This window comes from Trachemys scripta, chromosome 5, assembly GCF_013100865.1.
Source record: "Trachemys scripta elegans isolate TJP31775 chromosome 5, CAS_Tse_1.0, whole genome shotgun sequence".
Classification (NCBI taxonomy): domain Eukaryota; kingdom Metazoa; phylum Chordata; order Testudines; family Emydidae; genus Trachemys; species Trachemys scripta.
In genome coordinates, this window is record NC_048302.1 from 30,921,092 (window position 1) to 30,940,724 (window position 19,633).

Here is a 19,633-nt window from a genome sequence, read left to right on the forward strand (position 1 = left end):
TCCTGCTCCCACTGAAATCAATGCTAAGACTCTATTCATGACTACTATGTGTTCAGGATTGGGTCTTAACTGGATCAAAAGTTAAAGATGGAAGTGTCTCTTGCGGGTTTTTTTTTTTTTTGGTTTGGTTTGTAAATTGAATAATGCTTTGATTATCACCATAACACAGAAACTAGTTTGTTCAGGAAGGACTTGCACAAATATGTTGTATTTAGAGTGTTCTTGTGTACATTCTTTCTAAAAACTCACAAGAAGTTTGCTAATATTTGTTGCTAGTAGGGGGCTATGGACTACCACAAAGAGCCTATTACTATGCTAACATAAATATCATTATACGTACCATTACATTAAAAGAACATTATTAAGGCTGCAAAGTAAAGCATTCAAAACTTAGGTCACATCTACACTACAGCTGGGATTGACGCTCTGAGATCGATCCACCGGCAGTCGATATAGCGGATCTAGTGAAGACCCGCCAAATCGACAGCAGATCACTCTCCAGTCAACCCCTGTACTTTACCCCTGACCAGAAGAGTAAGTCAAGTCGACAGGAGAGTTTCTCCAGTCGACCCCCTGCAGTGTAGACCCTAAGGTACGTCAACTCCAGCAACATTATTTGTGTAGCGTAGTCAACTTCCCGTGGTAGTGTAGACGTAGCCTTAGAAAAGTCAAGAATTAAGCTTGCCTGTGCAGTGTTAATTTAGCTCCATTGTGTTTATGCATTATGATACAGACCTTAATTTCATGATCCTAAATTATCTTTTTTCTACAGGACCCCATCTCCTTCAGAGCACAGGAAAGATGGTGCTCACTTAAGGACCTGCTATTCAATATTTTCTTTTCTCCTCCATTGTTCAATGTGTTACTCCAGGCATTATTTACTACTCCCTCCCCCACCTCCCATTTCCCTTACTGGCTTTTTCTACTTCTTCAGTCTCCCCTCCTCACCAACTCCCAGTCTCCCCAAACTCCTTGTCCCAAACTGCTCCTTTCCCTCCCCTCACACCTAATTCACAACTTTATCTCGTCTGTATTCAAATTGGATGGCTTCTTCTTCTTCCATGTTTGCTGGATGCCAGCAGGAGGGTCATAAAAGAGAGAGGCTTCCTGTTCTCGGTTCCAGTGTCTGACCCAGAGCAGCTGGGAGCAGTAATTACAAGGAAAGTCTTTCTGATTTCCCCCATGTACAGTCAAGTCACACATAGAAGTTGAGAGGCTGGAGCATGCTTCTTGAGGAGTGATTATCTGGAGATTTTAGCTGTTTAAAATAAGAGGTCTCTACTGTACATATGTGAGTCTCTTTAAAACCTTGTTGCTTGGCCAATTTTGGGTGGATTTTCATGGTGAAGGCAAAAAGCATATCACTGGACACAAAGTCAACCCTCTGCAAAACTTCAAGTCCCTCCTTCAAAGCGTATGGGAGCTAAAGCATTTCAAAGAAAGTCTCAATTTTTTAACATGTAAAAATATATTTTGCCCTTGCCTCGTTCTTGGAAATGGCCTAACTCGTTTTGGCTGAAAATTCCTTTCCTCCTCTTCCTCCTTCCCTCTCTTTCTGCCTCCCCCACCAAAAAACAAACAAAAACAGAACAGCATGAGGCAGATGCAATTTTGGCCCAAATGGTTAGTTTTGCAAAGTTATAAGTAAAGTTACGATTTAGTCACAGAGGTCACGGCAGTCACGGATTCCGTGACTTTACTGGACCTCCGTGACTTCTTCCACTTCAGCTGTTAGCAGCTGAAGCCGGGGCTACAGCCAGGCTGTGCATCCCTGTCCCACAGCTGCAGCCAGCTCCAGAGTGGGGGCTATGCTGGGGCCGCTTTCCCCTGCCCGGTGGCTGCAGCGGGGGCCATGTGCCCTCTTCGCGGCTTCCCAGAGCCATGCGCCCTCCCCCCCCCACCGGCTGCCGCCGTGGCTTGGCAGGGACTGCATCTGGGCTTTGCACCCTGTCCTGCAGCTGTGGCCAGCTCCAGAGCGGGGGCTGTGTGTCCCCCATGGCTGCGCCCCCCCACTGTGGCTGCTGGGGCTGTGCCTCCCACCATGGTGGGGATCTCTGCCTGTCAGTCCCCTCCTCCCCCAGGGTATTCCATTCCCTCACTTACTTAGCCCAGGCCCCAGTTATTTTTAGTAAAGTCACGGACAGGTCATGGGCGCTGTGAATTTTTGTTTATTGCCCGTGACCTATCTGACTTTTTTACTAAAAATAACCATGACAAAATCTTAGCTTTAGTTATAAGCAACTGAAAATATAGTGCTATTATGGTAAGCGTAGGGAAACCTTACTATAAGCCCCATCTATAATATTGTTCATTGCTAGTAATTCAATTAAATTTATCAGAAAGTAAGCAGTCTTCAAACCTACCAAGAGAATAATGTAATAATACAGATTGTAATTTTTTTCCTTTCTTGATTAAACTTCACCCAATTATTATACTGACATAACTTTAGATAGTTCTCCTTTTTTTCTTAGTCTGTTATTTTTAATGTAAATTAAATAAGAAGCATTTGTATGTGTGCTTGTTCATTTGCCTTCTAACTTAAGGCTTGAATAGACTTGCCTCCATTATTATGACATGAAGATGGGCAGAATAGTCCAAGTCCCGCAGAGAAGGACTTGGGGTGAGAAGAGGAATGTTCTTATAACACTACCGAATAGCTCATCCTCTCCCTTTTGCAGCTGCTATGCAGATGCATTCTCATCTGCTGTAGGAGGCATAGCTGAGAGAAGTCAGATGACAAGCTGCTCTGTGAAGCATGCTCTCCTCTTAAGGCAACAGAACTTACAATTCAAAATAAAGCCTCAGAAGTTACTGCTGCCCTCATTAAATCCTCTATGGCTTTCAGACATTGCCAGAGGAATATTGGGGAAAAAGACAGCCAATGGCAGCACGCCAAGTTTGCTAGATGTACTGCAGTTACTGTGAGAGGCCTAGATGGGAGCATCAAGTAAAGTGGATTTTATGATGTATTTTGCGTTTATTCCCACGGATCTCAGTCTCTGTGTGTTTTTGGAGGCCCTGCCCACTTCTCAGACCCAGCTCTGAGAAGAGAAAGTGGTGGGTGGGTGATGGGACTCAAAACTGCCTATGTTAGATATTCCCCTGTGAGCCTGTTTTCAGAAGAAGGAAAATTTTAATTGGTTCACTTTTCAAAAACAGATATTTTGCTTGTCCATAAAATTTGCTGTATTTATAAAAATTTTAGTCTGTGGAGATTCATAATATGACTTTTTTTTTAACCAGGCAGGAAGAAAAATAGAAATGTTGTTTTGACATAGCAAAATAAGTGTGCTTTACCTGCTAACTTACAAACACTGTTCCTTGGACTGCATAAACTATCCCAGGTTTTAGGTTTGTAATGAAATTGTGCAAAATTATTTTGGGCCTTGCTACAAATATTAGAAGATGGTATCATGAAAGTTATCTAGAGCCCAATCCCAAGAGTCCGTATGCTGAGTATCTCTGAGGAGGCATTCATTAACTCAGAGATGAGGCCCATAGCTAGGCAATGAGTATGCCCAATTGTTCCATCCATACACTCAGCAACTTGACTAGAGGAAATTTGGACTAGTGGGTCTTTCTAAGGGAGGGAGAATGAAAGGAGCAGAGTTGCCTCTGAGAACTGCTCCTTTAAGAGGAAATGAAAAGGAGCAGAGGACCCCACTGGATGGAAAGCCAAGGCCCTTCTGTGCATCCACAAGAGCAGTATGGGCAGTAGTTGCAGAGAAACTCTGCAAAGTGGTGGGAACCAGCATCTGTTGTTGGTTTGACGTGGGGCATCATTAATTCAGTCGTTTGGGGTAACAGTGGTGGCCAGAATTAATTGGTTTAATGGATTTATTGGAGGGAGACAATCTGTCAGAGTTGGGTTTTTTTGGTGGGGAGTCAAGATGTGACAATATAATTAAATTGGTGTGACTTTGGGGGGAGGTGTAGTTTTGAAGGGTATGGAAGCATAGGTTTCTCCCAGGTTAAGAGGCTTTAATCGTCATATGAGGTGTTGGAAACTCTTCAATCTTTGAATGTGTTGGACTTCTTAAAAATAACTTCAGTGTAATTGAGCTTTTGAAATATGATGAAAGACTTTAAGTAGTTTTTCTTTAAATCAAACTCTGACATAACTCTGACATGTGATCTACTGATGTAAAGTGCTATTGAAGAGCCAGGTGATATTATAACAACAGTGGGAAAGATTGGCAACTCTACTTCCATCATGATATAATACAAAAAGTATGCTACCCATCCAAGCTGTGGCTACTATCTCAGTATGATGGAACATGAGGTGATGACAGTGCTGTGCCTCTGCCCATAAAGAAGCCAGAAAGGGTGAGCATTATGACGTACTCACACTGTTAGTTGAAGGTAAATATTTTGCAAAGAAGTGGGCTATTATTCATAGCTTCGTCTGAGCCAAATTGAGTCATACAAATTTGTGTGCCATAGCTATGATATGAGTGTACAGTAGCACAGGACTTTCAAATCAATAGGAAATGTTCAGCCATTATTTGAGCACTACAGTCTTGGAGATAGACTAGCCGTTTCTGTTCTATAGATGTGAGTAGCATTCCTTTTTCTTTGTGTAAAAGTTCCTTTATAAAAGCACATACTTGTGTAATGAAGCTATTCTTCAGTAAAACTCCTACCTTTTTTTTTTTTTAATGCATCCTGAAACATTTTTACAATAGTACCAAAATATGCTTCCCAAGCCTACATTACAATCATACGATCAAAAAGCTTGCATAAACCTAGGAGTAAATATTGAACTCATTTGTATTTCCTCAATACAGAATTGATGCCTGCTTCTGCTCTGCTGAGGAAATTCTCAAAATGCTCACACATGTCAGAAGCTAATTAACAGATTTACTGCTGAAAAATTGGTGAGGCTACACTGTGTTTCATATATAAAAACACAGGTTGAATTCTCATTTTAATCATGTGCATATTTGGGGGGGAGGCAGGTGGAATGCTGTGGGGGGGCCCCCACAAACTTGGACGAGTGCAGAATTTCCCCCCCCCCCCCGCAACGTGTGGCCCAGCAGGCCTCACTGGAGCTGCCCCCCCAATATAGAAGTCAAACTATACCTATGAATTTAAATGCAAAATTGAGCTGTAAATGAGATTACTCACATGCTTAAACTTACACTTGGCTTCATGTGTTTACTAGATTGGTACTGCATGGTCAGCACCTTGCAGGATCAAACCCAAATAGTGGATGTTTTGCTCTGAGTTTCTGGCCCATCCCCAGGGCTAAATAAACCATTTTTATCAATTTTATGGACATAATTGACTAATTCCTGGTGTAATCACGATGCAGTTGTGTTGAATTTAGTAGGGTTGCTGTGGGGTGTAAGCCAGCATGGAATTCTGTTCAGTGTGTTTACATTTAATATGATCAATATCTGGGGAAATCTTGACTTGTTGACAATTCAGAAAATCAACACTGTAATTTCAACTGCTATTGAAGCCATGTAAATACTGGCTTCTTTTTTTTTGTACAAGGTTGATACCACCCACTAAACTGATTGAGTCAAGATCAAAACAAAGTTATTCCACCTTAATATAAAAGTTAACACCATCTACTTGGATTAAACTAGTGAGCATTTTTAATACTGCCTAATATTTGGCTGCTTTGTTTCCACAACTTCCACATGAAGCAAATTGTGTTGATATATTTAGAATGCAGATTTCCCTACGCTATTTTGGTATTTAATTTGTGCATTGTCATGTTGCCAGCTGTACAGTTTCTGCATATGATTTTGTTGTTTTACAGATGATACAGTAAGAGCTTTTGGGGAAAGAAACTGAGATTTGTCTCAAAGATCTGTTGCAGAACAATTGAAAAGAGAAAAAGCAGAATGGACAACTTCTGAAGATTTTTATTAGAGAACAAAAATCAACTGGAAACATAAGGTGGACTTAGAGGAGTAAGAAATTTTAAAAAGCATCCGGAAATTGGTAATTCCCTGGTTTGGCTCAAGGTCTTGGGTAATGGATACCATTGAGACTGCAAAGCTTGAAGAGCACATGGAAGGTCAAAACAATGACACCTCAAATGGTTATGTTCGACCTACCCTATCTGTCAGTGAAGAGAGCAAAAATGGCAATACCAAACCTAAGGGTTTACCTAATGGTTTGCGAAAAGGCACAAAGAAATATCCGGACTACATTCAGATTTCTATGCCTGCTGAATCTAGGAACAAATTTCCTTTGGAATGGTGGAAAACAGGCATTGCCTTTGTGTATGCGCTCTTCAATTTAATTCTAACGACTGTCATGATCACTGTGGTTCATGAGAGGGTACCTCCCAAGGAGCTCAGTCCTCCATTGCCAGATAAATTTTTTGATTATATTGATCGTGTGAAATGGGCTTTTTCTGTATCAGAAATAAATGGAATGATACTAGTTGGATTATGGATAATCCAGTGGCTATTTCTCAGATACAAGTAAGTAGCTATATTTATCACTGCTTCTACTTAGTAACAGAATTTGCTTCTGCCGCCCTTATTCATGTTGAGTAGCACTTTTCTCTGAGTAGTTAGTGATTTCCCAAAATGAGTATCGGTAATAGATTGTTTAAAGGAAACTTGCAGCTAGGCTCTGCACCTTTATGTCGGAGTAGAGTTGGCTTGAAAACCACAATTAAGTTTCATGAGAAATGTTGAGGTTTCAAAATTTGTTTTCCTTCTGATGCAGAATAAAAACAAGACTTTTCAGAGCAGGGACCTGAACCTTGGTCTCTCGCATTCCCACAGAGCAATCACCAGGCGATTGGCTATTCTGAGATAAATCTCTGGCTAGAAATTCCATTGTGGATTTCAGAAACATTACAGATGACGTTTTCATTAAAGTGATACCATTCCCCAAAACATTTCAGTTTTAACTAAAACTGCACTCTTTGACAGAAAGTGCTGTGAGACCTTAGTACCCCTAAGTAGAGCTGATTGAAACATTTTCAATGAAATTTGTCTTTTAAATTTATGACAAGGCGCTAGACCGTTCACTAGCATTAGACTGGATGCTCGAGCTAGTCACATCTCTGAGAACATCAGCCCATCTTTCCCTCCAGATCACCTCCTGTTTCCTCAAGAAACAATCTCTATAGATACTTTAAAGGAAAACAAACTTTATTTGACATGGGATTGAAAATGAAAAGGAGATTACAAAATAACTACCAAGCAAAATAAAAACATTGCTAGGAGAACACTAGAGCTATTAAATAACCCTGAATTTACTTATCAGCTAGTGGTTAAATGAAACAAAATCATTACATTTGCAGCAATTTCTTTCTCTCTTAACTGCAGCACACTCATGTTTCAATTTCTGTCTGTGTCTCTCTCTCTAAGTCCGTGTGACATGACCCAGAAAGATGAGTCCAGACATCAAATATTGTGTGTGTGTCTGTCTGTCTGTATCAAATCTCACATGGAAGTAGTACCATTGAAACTTTGTTTTCATATTGGTTAGATCACAATTTAAAAGCTCTAATAAATTTTAAATTTAGGGTGTTAACCATTTAATGAGGCTACGCTGGAGGCACCATACCTCCCTCTCTCCTTGTGACAAGTAAATCTATCCTGCCTTCGAGTTTATGCTTGCTTTCTTCTCTCTCCCTCCCTCCTTGTTTTCAGATCAATAGTGGGACGCAGGTTCTTTTTTATAATTGGAACTTTGTACCTGTACCGTTGTATTACCATGTATGTTACCACCCTACCTGTGCCTGGAATGCATTTTCAGTGTGCTCCAAAGGTAAGAAATCTTGGTATTGGCCAAAGTTTTTATTACACCAAATACAGTATCTGAAAAAGACATATTGGTACATTCATTTATTTTAATAAAGTTAATGTTTTCTCCACATATTATATGATACTCTTCAGAAATAAGTGTGGCACCTGGCAGGTGTCTTCATATTTTTATTTTGGTGATTGCTAGATTTTTCATTTTATTTTGGTATATTGTTGTTAGTAAGGCAGGATTTTGTGAACAGTGAGCATCTTTTAGGAGTAGAGTACTAGAACAGATTGTTTGCCCATTTTGTTCTTGGTTTTATGTACATATAGATATGTCAGGATTATTCTAGGCTAGACTTTATTTTTAAAAAAATCAGCCATCTAGGTTCATATCTTCGGAGATTTTTTTTTCATCTGAGACCTACATAATCTACCGTACTGTAGTTTGTCCCCTGACCTACAAACCACCTACTTGGAGGATAAACCAGTAAAGCCTTGCGTTGCAGCTAGAATTTTTTTTTGAGAGGCACTGGTGGCATGCTGTAAGCATGTTTGTCAGTGATGCTGTTTTGGCCAGGGCTACTGGGGGCTTCTAAATCCAGTTTGGGCAGCTGATACTCATGGCAAAAAATATGTAAACATGGGAAAAGCAAATTCTCCCTCTAAAAAATTTAGCAAATATTTGTGCAAATTTAATTGTTTGCCAGTGGTACTTCTATTACATTTAGAGCACATCATCATTTAATTCTGAAGACATTTTTTTTTCTTTTTAGAAGACATTAAATTTAAATAGTCCACTACACGCTGGCTTGTAAATACTAGTAAAGATGTACATTATACCGTGGAATCCTAGAATGTGGGGCTGGAATGGACCTCAAGAGAACATCTAGTCCATCCCCCTTGCTGAGGCAGGAGTATGCATACCTATACCGTACCTGAAATATGTTTGTCTAACCTGTTCTTAAAAACCTCCAATGACAGGGATTCCACAACCTCCATATGTAACCTGTTCCAGTGCTTAACTATTCTCGTAGTTACAAAGTTTTCCTAACATGAAACCTAAATCCCCCTTACTGCAAACTAAGCTGATTACTGCTTCTCCTATTCTTGGCGGGCATGGAAAACAATCCATCGCCATCCTCTTTATAACAATCTTACACATGTGAAGACTGTTTATCATGACCCCTGTCAACCTTCTTTTCTCCAGACTAAACACGCCAGTTCTTTCAACCTTTCCTCGTTTTCTACATTTTTTTTTTAATAATTTTCGTTGCTCTCCAATGTATTAACATTTTTCTTTAAGTATATAGTAAGCAACAAATCAAAGAGTTAACTAATTAATACTGGTACATGGAGTGTTGTTGTAGCCGTGTCTGTCCCAGGATATAAGAGAAACAAGGTGGGTGAGGTAATATCTTCCATTGGACCAACCTCTGTTGGCAAGATAGAAAAGCTTTTGAAAGTTTCTCTCTCACCAATAGAAGTTGGTCCAACAAAAGATATTGTCCAACACACCTTGTCTCTCTAATACTGGTACAGTAAGAAATCAAACATTTTCTTGCAAGTCAGAGTATTAATTATCTGATACAGACTGAATTTAACATCGCCTCCCACCCCCCAAAAAATCACACTAAAAGAATGTGAAGGTTGCTAAATCAAGCATTGAAAAGTTAGGAACCACCAGCATTAAGGATGCCTGTGCAAATCTAATTCAACCCCCACATGCTATGGAAGTAATTACATGATTCCAGCAATATGTGTGAGAGAAGCAGCAGCCCCATGGAGGCTGTTCTGTCCCCTGCAATGTGACCCAGGATGCAGGAAACGTGTACAGAGGAGTAAGGGGGAGCATTACCTTTATGGCCCCTTTACTCGCCTGTGCAAGTGTATATAGTGGGTCATGATTTTGTCCTGTGTGATTGTTCAGAACCTTGTACTTTATATACAATCTGTGCCTAGAACCTTGCATTTCCCTGGAACCGCGGGTTAATTGAGGAAGGAACAATTTTAGCATTAGTCAAGGTGGCTTCGCTTTAACTGACAATGGAAAAAACTTTTGTCCACCTATAAATGCGTTCTTTTCATAATGTATACATCTCACAACCCAATTACAAAAGAAAAAACTGTTCATAAGATTTAACAAATACACAATAGCAGCTCTTTTTGGTTCACTGACTAGAGATACCCAAGTAGGCCTTGGCAAAACTGAGTGTAATATCTCCAAAGAAGTTATATTTTTATGTACACAAAAATTTGTTTGCATATTATAAAATAAAGTTATTTTTGTTTGATTGTTTATACAGTATTGACATGGGATAGAAATCTGCTTATGCTATCTGTCTCGGAGAGTACCCACTTCACAAATTATATCCCTTATTTTTAGTTCATACCGTGTCAAATTTAAAATGCTGCCCTAAGTAAAACAGATGCAGATTTCTTTAATAAGTCATGGGTCTGAATTTTAAATGTATAAAAATCAGCAATGCCACAATGCTTGGAAGAAGTATAGAATAAAGAATGAAAACACCAAACTATCAACATCAAGCAAATTTAAAAAGCGGAAAAAAAATTGATAAATTTTCCTAATGTAGGCAGGACCAAACACAGTACCACACATTACAAACACAGTAACGTGTGATCACTGGAGGTCTCCTAGCCAAGTACAGACTAGATTTAATTCTGCTTAGTTTGAGAATTTTGAGACGTTTACACACCATGATTGCAATTTTAATCTCAGTGAAATATTCTGTATTATGTATATATGAAATGTTAAATTATTTTACTAAAATTATTCTGGTACCTAATTGTATGTGGCGATGGTGGAGAACTGGCTTAGGTTTCTGTTATGATAACTCCAGGTTGCCAAACTAAGATTCCATAGCCACTTTAAAAAGATTTCTTTATTGACATGTTAAGGACTGTTGAACTGTTGCTTTTTGGAAGTTTTTTCTAATACTAACATTGGCACGTTGCAGCATCTACAGAATTTGTATTTTAAATTGTACATTTCTGATTTTTGCTTTCAATATTCATCCCATCCCTGAATGCTGCAATTAAAATTGGATATATGGCAATTTAAAAACAGACTTTATCCTATCAAGTATCACAGAACAAACAGAACCATTCAGGGGACAGCTTTGAAGGAATAGAATTTCTCACTAGCAACTCAGTTCCATGAATTAATATTTCATGGCTATTCTAGAGATGGGGGGCATATTCATTCTTGATGTAATTGCTTTGTCTTAATTGGAGTTAAACCAGGGATGAACTTGTCTGGGGAGTATATATTAAAATGTATGACTCTGGCAGACTCTAGAGCTTTACAAAATTTGGTTGATTGGTTTGCAGTGCGTGAATCATTTCTTTAGTTTTGATTCTGGTGGATTCATGTCTTCCCTTAGTCCCTCCCTCCCCCCCAGCCCACAACAAGTTAATCTTAGTGAAAACTGATATGAAACTGAGCGTTTGCACAGTATCAGTAAGAAAATATAAATCAGCCCAAGTGTATTTGAAAAGTCTATAAACATGCCAACAAACCTACGCTGACTTTTGACTATTTAACTAAGCCCCAAATTAGTTTGAAGTCTTGATTTGTGAACACTTTACTCCACTCTGGACAAAGAGTGAATGACTTGCATGTAACACCTCACACAATGATAATTTATATTGGTTCTGTTAGAATAATTTCTCACAGTTCAGGGCAACTGAACCTGTATTCCCCTTAGTGGTCCAGCAAGGGCACGCACTCTCAGGCTTCCATGCCCCTAGCCATTGCCTCTCTTTGGTAGAGACCTGTGTCTCTCTCCATCTTGACCAGGGCATTTCCAGGCTGCACAGTCCCTTGACTATACTGTGATATCCCCAGCAAAAGACAAGCTGCCTAAGTAGGCTTCTCCTGCTTTCTCTTCAGAGACTACTAACCGTAATTGCCAACAGTTGTAAGTTACTACATAGCACTTCCTATGAAAGCATATTTGTTCTTATGGTAAAAGCATTACAGAGAAAACATATTAAAATAATAAAAGAACCTACACACATGCTAATAAGCTTACCAGAGATCACTCCACTGCCTCTAACATGGGCTGTGACAGGTCAGTCCTTCAAACCTCCCAAAGGTGTCTCTTTTGTGGTCACAAGTTCATAACAGCTTCAGTTCAGAACCCTGTCTTATGAGGCCTCAGTAGGCCAAGTCCTTCCAACCCTTCCCTAAAGATTTGGACCCTCCATGGACCAGAGTTCCTGTCTGTTTGCTGGATCAGGAAGAAACCCCTGAGTCAGCTTAAACTCAGGCTAGTTATTCAAAAGTCTTCTCTTTGTTGCTCCCTGGAGAAACCAAACTGGGTCTTTGAACTGTCCTCAGAGCAACAGGTGATCAGCAGACAAAGTCTCCTGTTTAGGACGAAGCTTCAAAGGCTGAGTTCATAGGTACTTCACACACACTGACCCAAAAGATCGATCATGTCTGCTATATTGTTTAACATAGTCTTTTGAAGTTCATGATATCTCCTTGTTCCTCCTAAAAATTCAATAAGGTTTAACTTAACTCCATAAGGTTGGCCCAGGATATTGCAGATACTGTCATATCTGTGTCACCATTCTTGAAAGAGATCTGTTTGAGCATACAAATGACAAATATGTAATATGCACTTACACAATTCTTAATGTGTCCACTCTTTTGAAATATACTGATCAATATTATATAATGCATATAGAAAGCTTTGTGGTTATTTTTATGAAGGACGTGCACATTTTGATTGGGAAAACAAACAAAAAGGTTTAAAATCCAGCAAAGCATATCCTAGTCCACGGATCGGCAACCTTTGGCACGCGGCCCGCCAGGGTAAGCACCGTGGAGGGCTGGCCAGTTTGTTTACCTGCTGTGTCCGCAGGTTTGGCTGATGGCGGCTCCCATTGGCCGCGGTTCACCATCCCAGGCCAATGGGGGCTGCAGGAAGGGCGGCCAGCACATCCCTCAGCCTGCGCCGCTTCCCGCTGCCATCAGCCGAACCTGCGGACGCAGCAGGTAAACAAACTGGCCCGACCCGCCAGGATGCTTACCCTGGCAGGCCATGTGCCAAAGGTTGCCGATTCCTGTCTTAATCTAATCCTGTAATGCCCAGCCTTAGCATGTTTACCAGAAAAATCTTTCAACAACCATTATCTTTTTGAGAAATACATAGACAATAGACAAAGAAAATTCAGATGTTTTAGTAGATAGAGCTTTTCATTATTATATTTTTAAGCACAAATTGACTTCAACTTCTTGTCCAAACATATATGTTCTTCATCATCTTGAATTTTTCTCCATTCCCAGTTGAATGGAGATTCACAGGCTAAGGTGCAGAGGATCCTACGATTGATTTCTGGTGGTGGTCTGTCCATAACTGGATCACACATCTTATGTGGAGACTTCCTGTTCAGCGGTCACACAGTAGTGCTAACACTCAGCTACCTGTTTATCAAGGAATGTAAGTTACAGTATTTGAATACAGTTGTGTTGCTGATGCCTGTGTTACAAGAAGATCACTTAAGCTAAAACCACTTTGTTGCATTCATTCATGTTTTATTTTTTTTACAATATAAAATAAATGGCAAAACTGCAATACACAGTTTGACAAAATGCACTTGACCCTTCCAGAGGGTGGCTTCTGGAATGAGAAGTACCACTGGCAAACATCTGTGTGTTTTGGAAGACTGATGATGTGGGAGGGGGATGGTGAAGGTAAGGTTGAGAGAGGGGCTGAATCAGCTAGGTGCACAAAGTGACTATCCGTCTTTACCTCAAACAGAAGTGATATCAGAAAATAATCCTCTAGTTAATGATTTGAGAGAGAAAGAGAAATGACTCCCCTTGCTTCAATGGGAGTTATGCCTGCCTACCCCAGTGCTGAATTTGGTACTGAGTTTGGCTTGCACAATGGAGGATACTTTTTTATAAACCTTTAAAACCTCATTTTACAATGGTCTGTCAAAAATCCAGCTCCTAAGGGCAGTAGGGAACTCAGTGGCTTCTGGAGTCTCCCAGTATGAGTTTCAAGATTATGTAACTGAGGACCAGACTGTAAGCTGTAATATGCAGCATGCACTACTCGGACCTCAATAATTTGGCTACTTGTTTGGCCATGTGTCAGTGCAGTAGCATTTTCTTTTAAATGCATGCATGGCATATATCTTAAAATTAGAATCTGTCCCTATTTCATTGCTGATTTCCTGAGCGCTTTGATTGAGACGTTAGACTTCATTAAATTATTTTTCCAACTTCAGCATACAGGATAACTTAAAACATTCTTCTTTGTAACAAAAGAATGTCCCATCACTTGATGATGAGGCAAACAATGTTACTTGACAGTGTAAAGAGAGACCGAGAACTTCCATGTGGACATAAGACCTTTTATTTCTTTAAACAACAAAGGAGTATAGCATGGTGCCTATTAAGTCTAAGTCTTTGTACTATGAAATTTTCTGACATTGTATTGTATGTAATTAATAAATCAAAACTGCTAGAAGAACAGATGGCAGTCAGCCTAATGTTCCATGAGTAGGTGGCAACAGGATTTCCTGCTTTCTGTTTTATTAATTTTGTATGTATGTGTGTTATCACAGCTTAACATTGGTCATTTAAGTCTTATCCTGTAATATATGCCACAGACCAGATCTATTTAACTCTTCTTTTTAAAGATTTTTTGGTACAGTAGCATAATTCAGATATCTTTAAATAGCAGGGTACGGGTGGGGGAGAATAACAAGCAGACTGTACCTATAATAAGCTTTGTAAATGCTGCCTAAGAATTGGCCATGTATCCCATCTGAATTCCTCTGCTTTGTAATCAAAGTGCTCTGTACATCAGAAGTGCATAAAGTACCCATTTCTATTTCCTGTGTAATTAGGAAAATGTAGTTTTCTAAGCAATAGCATATACTATATCATTGTTTTGAATTAGAGGTTACTTACAATATGCTCTGCTGCTCTCTTTGATCAGGCATGTTTCTTGTGTGAGAGACCTTGTTTATTTCTAGGTGTAGTTTTTCCCCCCCCTCTGCTGTGCCCTATCCTCCCATCTTTGGCTCTTGTCAGTTCATTTTACTCAGAGGCAGGAAAGGCCAGGGGGGCTTTCTGCTGACCCCATGATTCTTTCTCTCAGAACGGGAAAATATACTAGTGTGGTGTATCACTTCTGCCTGGAGCTTGCTTCCTCAACTAAATGACAGGATGTGACTCAAAATCCTGGTCCACAAATCAGTGGGGTGGACTCAGCCTTAGCATTTTTGGGGGGATTCTATGATGATGTTTTTCAGTTTTCCCCCCTTCCTCCAAAACATAACTGAGTCCTGACTACAGTGACTAGGTAACACTATGCACAGGGCCAGCCTCTTTGAGTAAGATTACTGATATAGTATTTATGGTACCCCAAACCTAACACTCATTTTACATAAAAAGTGGGGTGGGAATCTTAGGGGGTCCACCACCAGCCTCCCACTCCAGGGGAAGTGTAGCCCAGCTGCTTGTCATGATGTCCATAGTTGCCAACATCAAAAGCATTTTTCAAGGAAAAATTTCCAGCTAAACTGCAAGACTGCCAGCTGCTCGGGAGTTGTGGGCATTCTGGATAACTTTAGCACTTGCATACTGCTTCACAAACATTGACAAATTAATCATCACAATGTACTCCCATATGTGGTATACAAGCCCCATTTCACAGACCAGGATACTAATTTAGAAAAAAGGTTATGTGGCTTAACTAAAACCACAGATCATGTCAGATCTGGAATTAGAGGCCTGGAGTTCCTTGCTCCCAGTTCCACATCTATCCCACTAGAATAGATTGCCTCTTACGCTATTGAGCTTACTCCTGTTGTGGCCAGAAGCCATTTTGGATGTTAAGAAGAAGAGCAGTTTCAGTTGAAGGTAGCTGGCTGGGAGGCATCTTGCAATTAACATCCAAAACAGGAGCTTGGACAGTACCACCCACCCTCAGCTGTGAATTGGTCTTGGTTCCTCTCTCCACAAAATGGTGGAAGGACTCTGAATTAGACCACGATCTTTAGGGAAAATTACAGTGACAAACTTTTGAGTCTTGGTGGTCAACTTTTGTCCTTTCTTTGGTAATATGAACTAAAAAACATTTTAAAAATGAAAGCTTAGATTAGTCTTAACCTTCATAGGTCCCTCAACTGAAAGTCTATGGGTCCTAATGGCCATATTTCAGCAGATGATATCTCTGCATCAGTAAACTTTCTTAGTTGTTCAAAGTGCATTTTTACTAAAGCAGAGGTTTTTTTTCTCTCTCTCTCCATACCCACACACATCACATAGGTTCAAATTTAACTTTAGAAGTTAATCTTGGATATTTATAGAAACGTATAATTCTCTCCTTTTGACAGACTCACCTCGCCACTTTTGGTGGTATCATTTGATCTGCTGGTTGATGAGTGCCGCTGGTATAATCTGCATTCTTGTTGCCCATGAACACTACACTGTGGATGTTATCGTTGCTTATTATATCACCACAAGGCTCTTCTGGTGGTACCACTCAATGGCTAATGAAAAGGTGAGTGCAAAGGATATATATATAGAGTGTGTGTGTGTGTAAACGCTATAAACCCAATAATGGCCTCTCCTTGTAAATTCCATAGAAAAGGTCATAATGGCCTTAAAATTAGTAGATTAGATCTGGGGCAAAAATAGAATTTTTCTACAGAAATTGAAGCACAAGTTTAAAGTTAAGCAGATGCTTATGTGCTTTCCTGAATTGGGGCCCATGTTAAGAAGAAATAATCTGTCACAGGGCTGGCTCTGGTTTTTTGGCCGCCCCAAGCAGCGCCCAAAAAAAAAAAAAAAAACCTGCAGTGTGGGTGCAGGGGAACCAGCTGGGGGAGAGGATGGGGGGAGTGGGCGGGAGAGAGAGAGAGAGAGAAGGGGGCGACCAGGGCTACAGCAGGGGTGCTGCCACGTGACCCCTCCTGCTGCGCCGCCTCCTGCCGCGAGGGCTCTGCTCCGGACGGCATGGAGGAAAGGAAGAGGACTGCCCTGCAGGGCGCTCTGGTTCTCCGCGCCGCCGCCGCCCCTACAGGGCAGCCGGAGCGGAACAACAACAACAAAAAAAATAAAAAGTGGCCGTGCCGCCCTAGGAATGGATGGAATGCCGCCTCGAACAATCTGCCGCCCCAAGCACCATCTTGCTGAGCTGGTGCCTGGAGCCAGCCCTGTCTGTCATTTCTGGCATGCATATGTTTTTAAGATCTAACTTCTTTCTAAACATGAATACTTTATCACTGTTTTAGGTAGATAGGATAGGCCACACCATATCTTAATTAGTGAATAGTAGCTACTAACGTTATTAGAGATCTTAAATTACCCAGTCTTTTAAAGAATTCCAGTTACATTTCCTGCAGTAAATTGGACAAAGGTTGGCTATATCCTCTTTTTCTTTTTTTTCTTTTTTTTTTTTTTTATTATTCCTTCTGTTGGCTTTAAATATACTTCTTTTCAATTTGAGTCTCCTCTTTATTCTTTTTGTGTGTGATATGTTAGAAAGAAAGTTCAGTTCTCACTATGGAATACTCAAGACACATCTAACTGTTTTCCTTTCCAGGTTAAATAAACTTACTATTTGCAGAATTTCATTCAAATATACTGTAATTGTCATACTCTTCTTTATGATTCAGCTAATGTGATTGGTTCTACTGTCTAAACTTGTTAAATTGTTTCTTCCCATTCTCCTTCCCCTTCTCCCCCCCAATATAGAACTTGAAGATCTCTTCGCAGACTAATTTTCTTTCTCGAGCATGGTGGTATCCGATATTTTATTTCTTTGAGAAGAATATACAAGGCTCAGTTCCTTGCTGCTTCTCATGGCCAATATCTTGGCCTCCCAGCTGCTTCAAATCTTCATGCAAAAAATATTCGCGGGTTCAGAAGACAGGAGAGGACAATGAAAAATCCACCTGAAAGAAAGATGAAGAAAGGAAAGAAATCATTTGCTCTTTATTTTACCAAAACAGTAATGCTATAACCAAAGTTCTTAAAAGGACTAGATTGTAAGGGAATAAGTGGACCAAATTCTTGTGCAATTGTACAAGACAATTGTAGACAAAATATAACACCCCTTGATGTGTTTTCTATTCATAACATTGTACAGGGCTATTCTACTCTTCAGTACTAGGAGTGCACCACAGATAGGATTTTTTCCTGAGAAAGAAAAGAAGCAGGAGTTTGGTTTACTTATGAGATTGAGATGCCAAAGAACACACCACACCTTTCGTTATTAATTATCACTCATCCACAAAAATCTCATCTTTAGAGTTCTGGAGTTTGAGGGCAAAAGCTTACTAAAATTTGAAGTTACAATATCTGTCTACAATGGTGGGAAGTGGTTTACTCTATTCTTCTTGCTAATGAAGGTAAGACTTATGATATATGACTGGTGAAGCCGGAAGTGAGCCTTGACATTTTATGTTCTATGGGAATGAATGTACTATGACCCTGAAGTACTCCCACCTCCCAGGTACTCTGATATACCAGTTTTTACATTTTGTATTGGTAATTTTTATATTAAAAAAAAAAAAAATAAAAAAAAAAAAAGCACCTGACAAAGAAAGCTGTTGTGATATGATGACATTGCAAATTATAAATAATAGCTGCTAACATCATTGGAGCTCTACAAGCATGGAAGTATTTTTATTTTTAAAACATATATATGTAACAAGAAAAAAATTTCAAAGTCTAAACATTTAATGCCAAGTTAGCCTGGGTCTATATGTATTATGTGTGTGTATATATAACTATGTAATACATATAGGTATATATACATACTTTTGTGTATTCACACACATTAACCAATATTAGATAATGAAAAGAAAGCTGTGTATAATGTGTTATTGTAAGCAAAACTCCCACTGATTTCCTTCACTTGCTTTAGTACTGCAAAGTCAGTCCCTAAATGGAAAATGGAAAAGTCAAACATTTTAAATTTGTAGTTACTATATCTTGATGACACTATATAAACATTGTGCTTGAGAACCTGATGTTATGCATTTAGAGGTTTGGAGGGGGGGGGTTGGTTTTTTTTTTTTTTATAAACTGTTGGCACAAATCTCAATGATTCATAAACAGGTGCTAAGGTGAATACACTCCAACAGCAACACTTCTTCCATGTTACCTAACAATATTTATTATGAAATGGTGCTGTCATATGACTGACCCGCTATTCCTTCCTATCAGGACTTGTTTGTCCAACCAAAGTATCTACTCAAGTATGTTGGTTTAGTATGTGGGAATACACAACTTTGTTAGTGTACAACAGAACTGCAGATTAGCAGCTAACCTGGTCAATGTTGTTTTTGTTGTATTTCATGTTGTTCTTGGGGAAGCAAAGTGGATACTGGGCACCCCAGAGTTTAACAGTTAATTTGTTCTGTATTCATTTCCTCAGCTACTCAAGTATTTTATTTCGAAACCTTCAGTGAAAGCTGATTACAGAGGAAATAATTGTTAATAGTTAAATTAACCTGTAACTTGAGTGAAAAATTTGCTCTTATTTTTAGAATGCCTTGACAAGTGTGAACACTAAAAAGAAATTTAAATAATGATATTCTCATTTAAAAAATATCCAGTTAGAAAAATTGCTACAAATAAAATAAAATATACAGTACCCAGATCTGATTTCTTTTTCAGTGCACAATGTCAATGACTATAAAATTGTACCCCAGAAAAATATTTTTGTGCATTATCAAAGCATAATATAATAAACTGCATTTCTTACATTACATTCTGGTAAAACATAGCAAAGTAATGATATCCAAGCTCTTTTTAATTTTTTTTTTTTTATTTTAAAGATTTTATTTCTCCTCACTGGAAATGTTTAACATCAGGCTGGGGAGTCTGATGATGTGCGTATGGACACAAG

The 19,633-nt window shown here is 39.4% G+C and overlaps 1 protein-coding gene across 6 annotated transcripts in view; it reads left to right on the top strand.

The window, feature by feature from the left end:
* SGMS2 (sphingomyelin synthase 2) overlaps positions 1-19,300 on the top strand; it is a 52,249-nt gene extending 32,949 nt beyond the window's left edge. For 3 of the 6 annotated variants that reach the window (XM_034772497.1, XM_034772498.1, XM_034772499.1), the window contains 6 exons: positions 4,788-4,877; positions 5,771-6,443; positions 7,629-7,746; positions 13,042-13,195; positions 16,110-16,276; positions 17,473-19,300. In XM_034772497.1, coding sequence (XP_034628388.1) covers positions 5,989-6,443; positions 7,629-7,746; positions 13,042-13,195; positions 16,110-16,276; positions 17,473-17,676 — 1,098 coding nt within the window. In that variant the 5' untranslated portion in view covers positions 4,788-4,877; positions 5,771-5,988 and the 3' untranslated portion in view covers positions 17,677-19,300. Of the gene's footprint in view, positions 1-4,127; positions 4,327-4,787; positions 4,878-5,770; positions 6,444-7,628; positions 7,747-13,041; positions 13,196-16,109; positions 16,277-17,472 lie in introns of those variants that run through there. The other 3 variants (XM_034772500.1, XM_034772501.1, XM_034772495.1) reach the window with 2 other exon arrangements.
* The last annotated feature ends 333 nt before the right edge of the window (positions 19,301-19,633 follow it).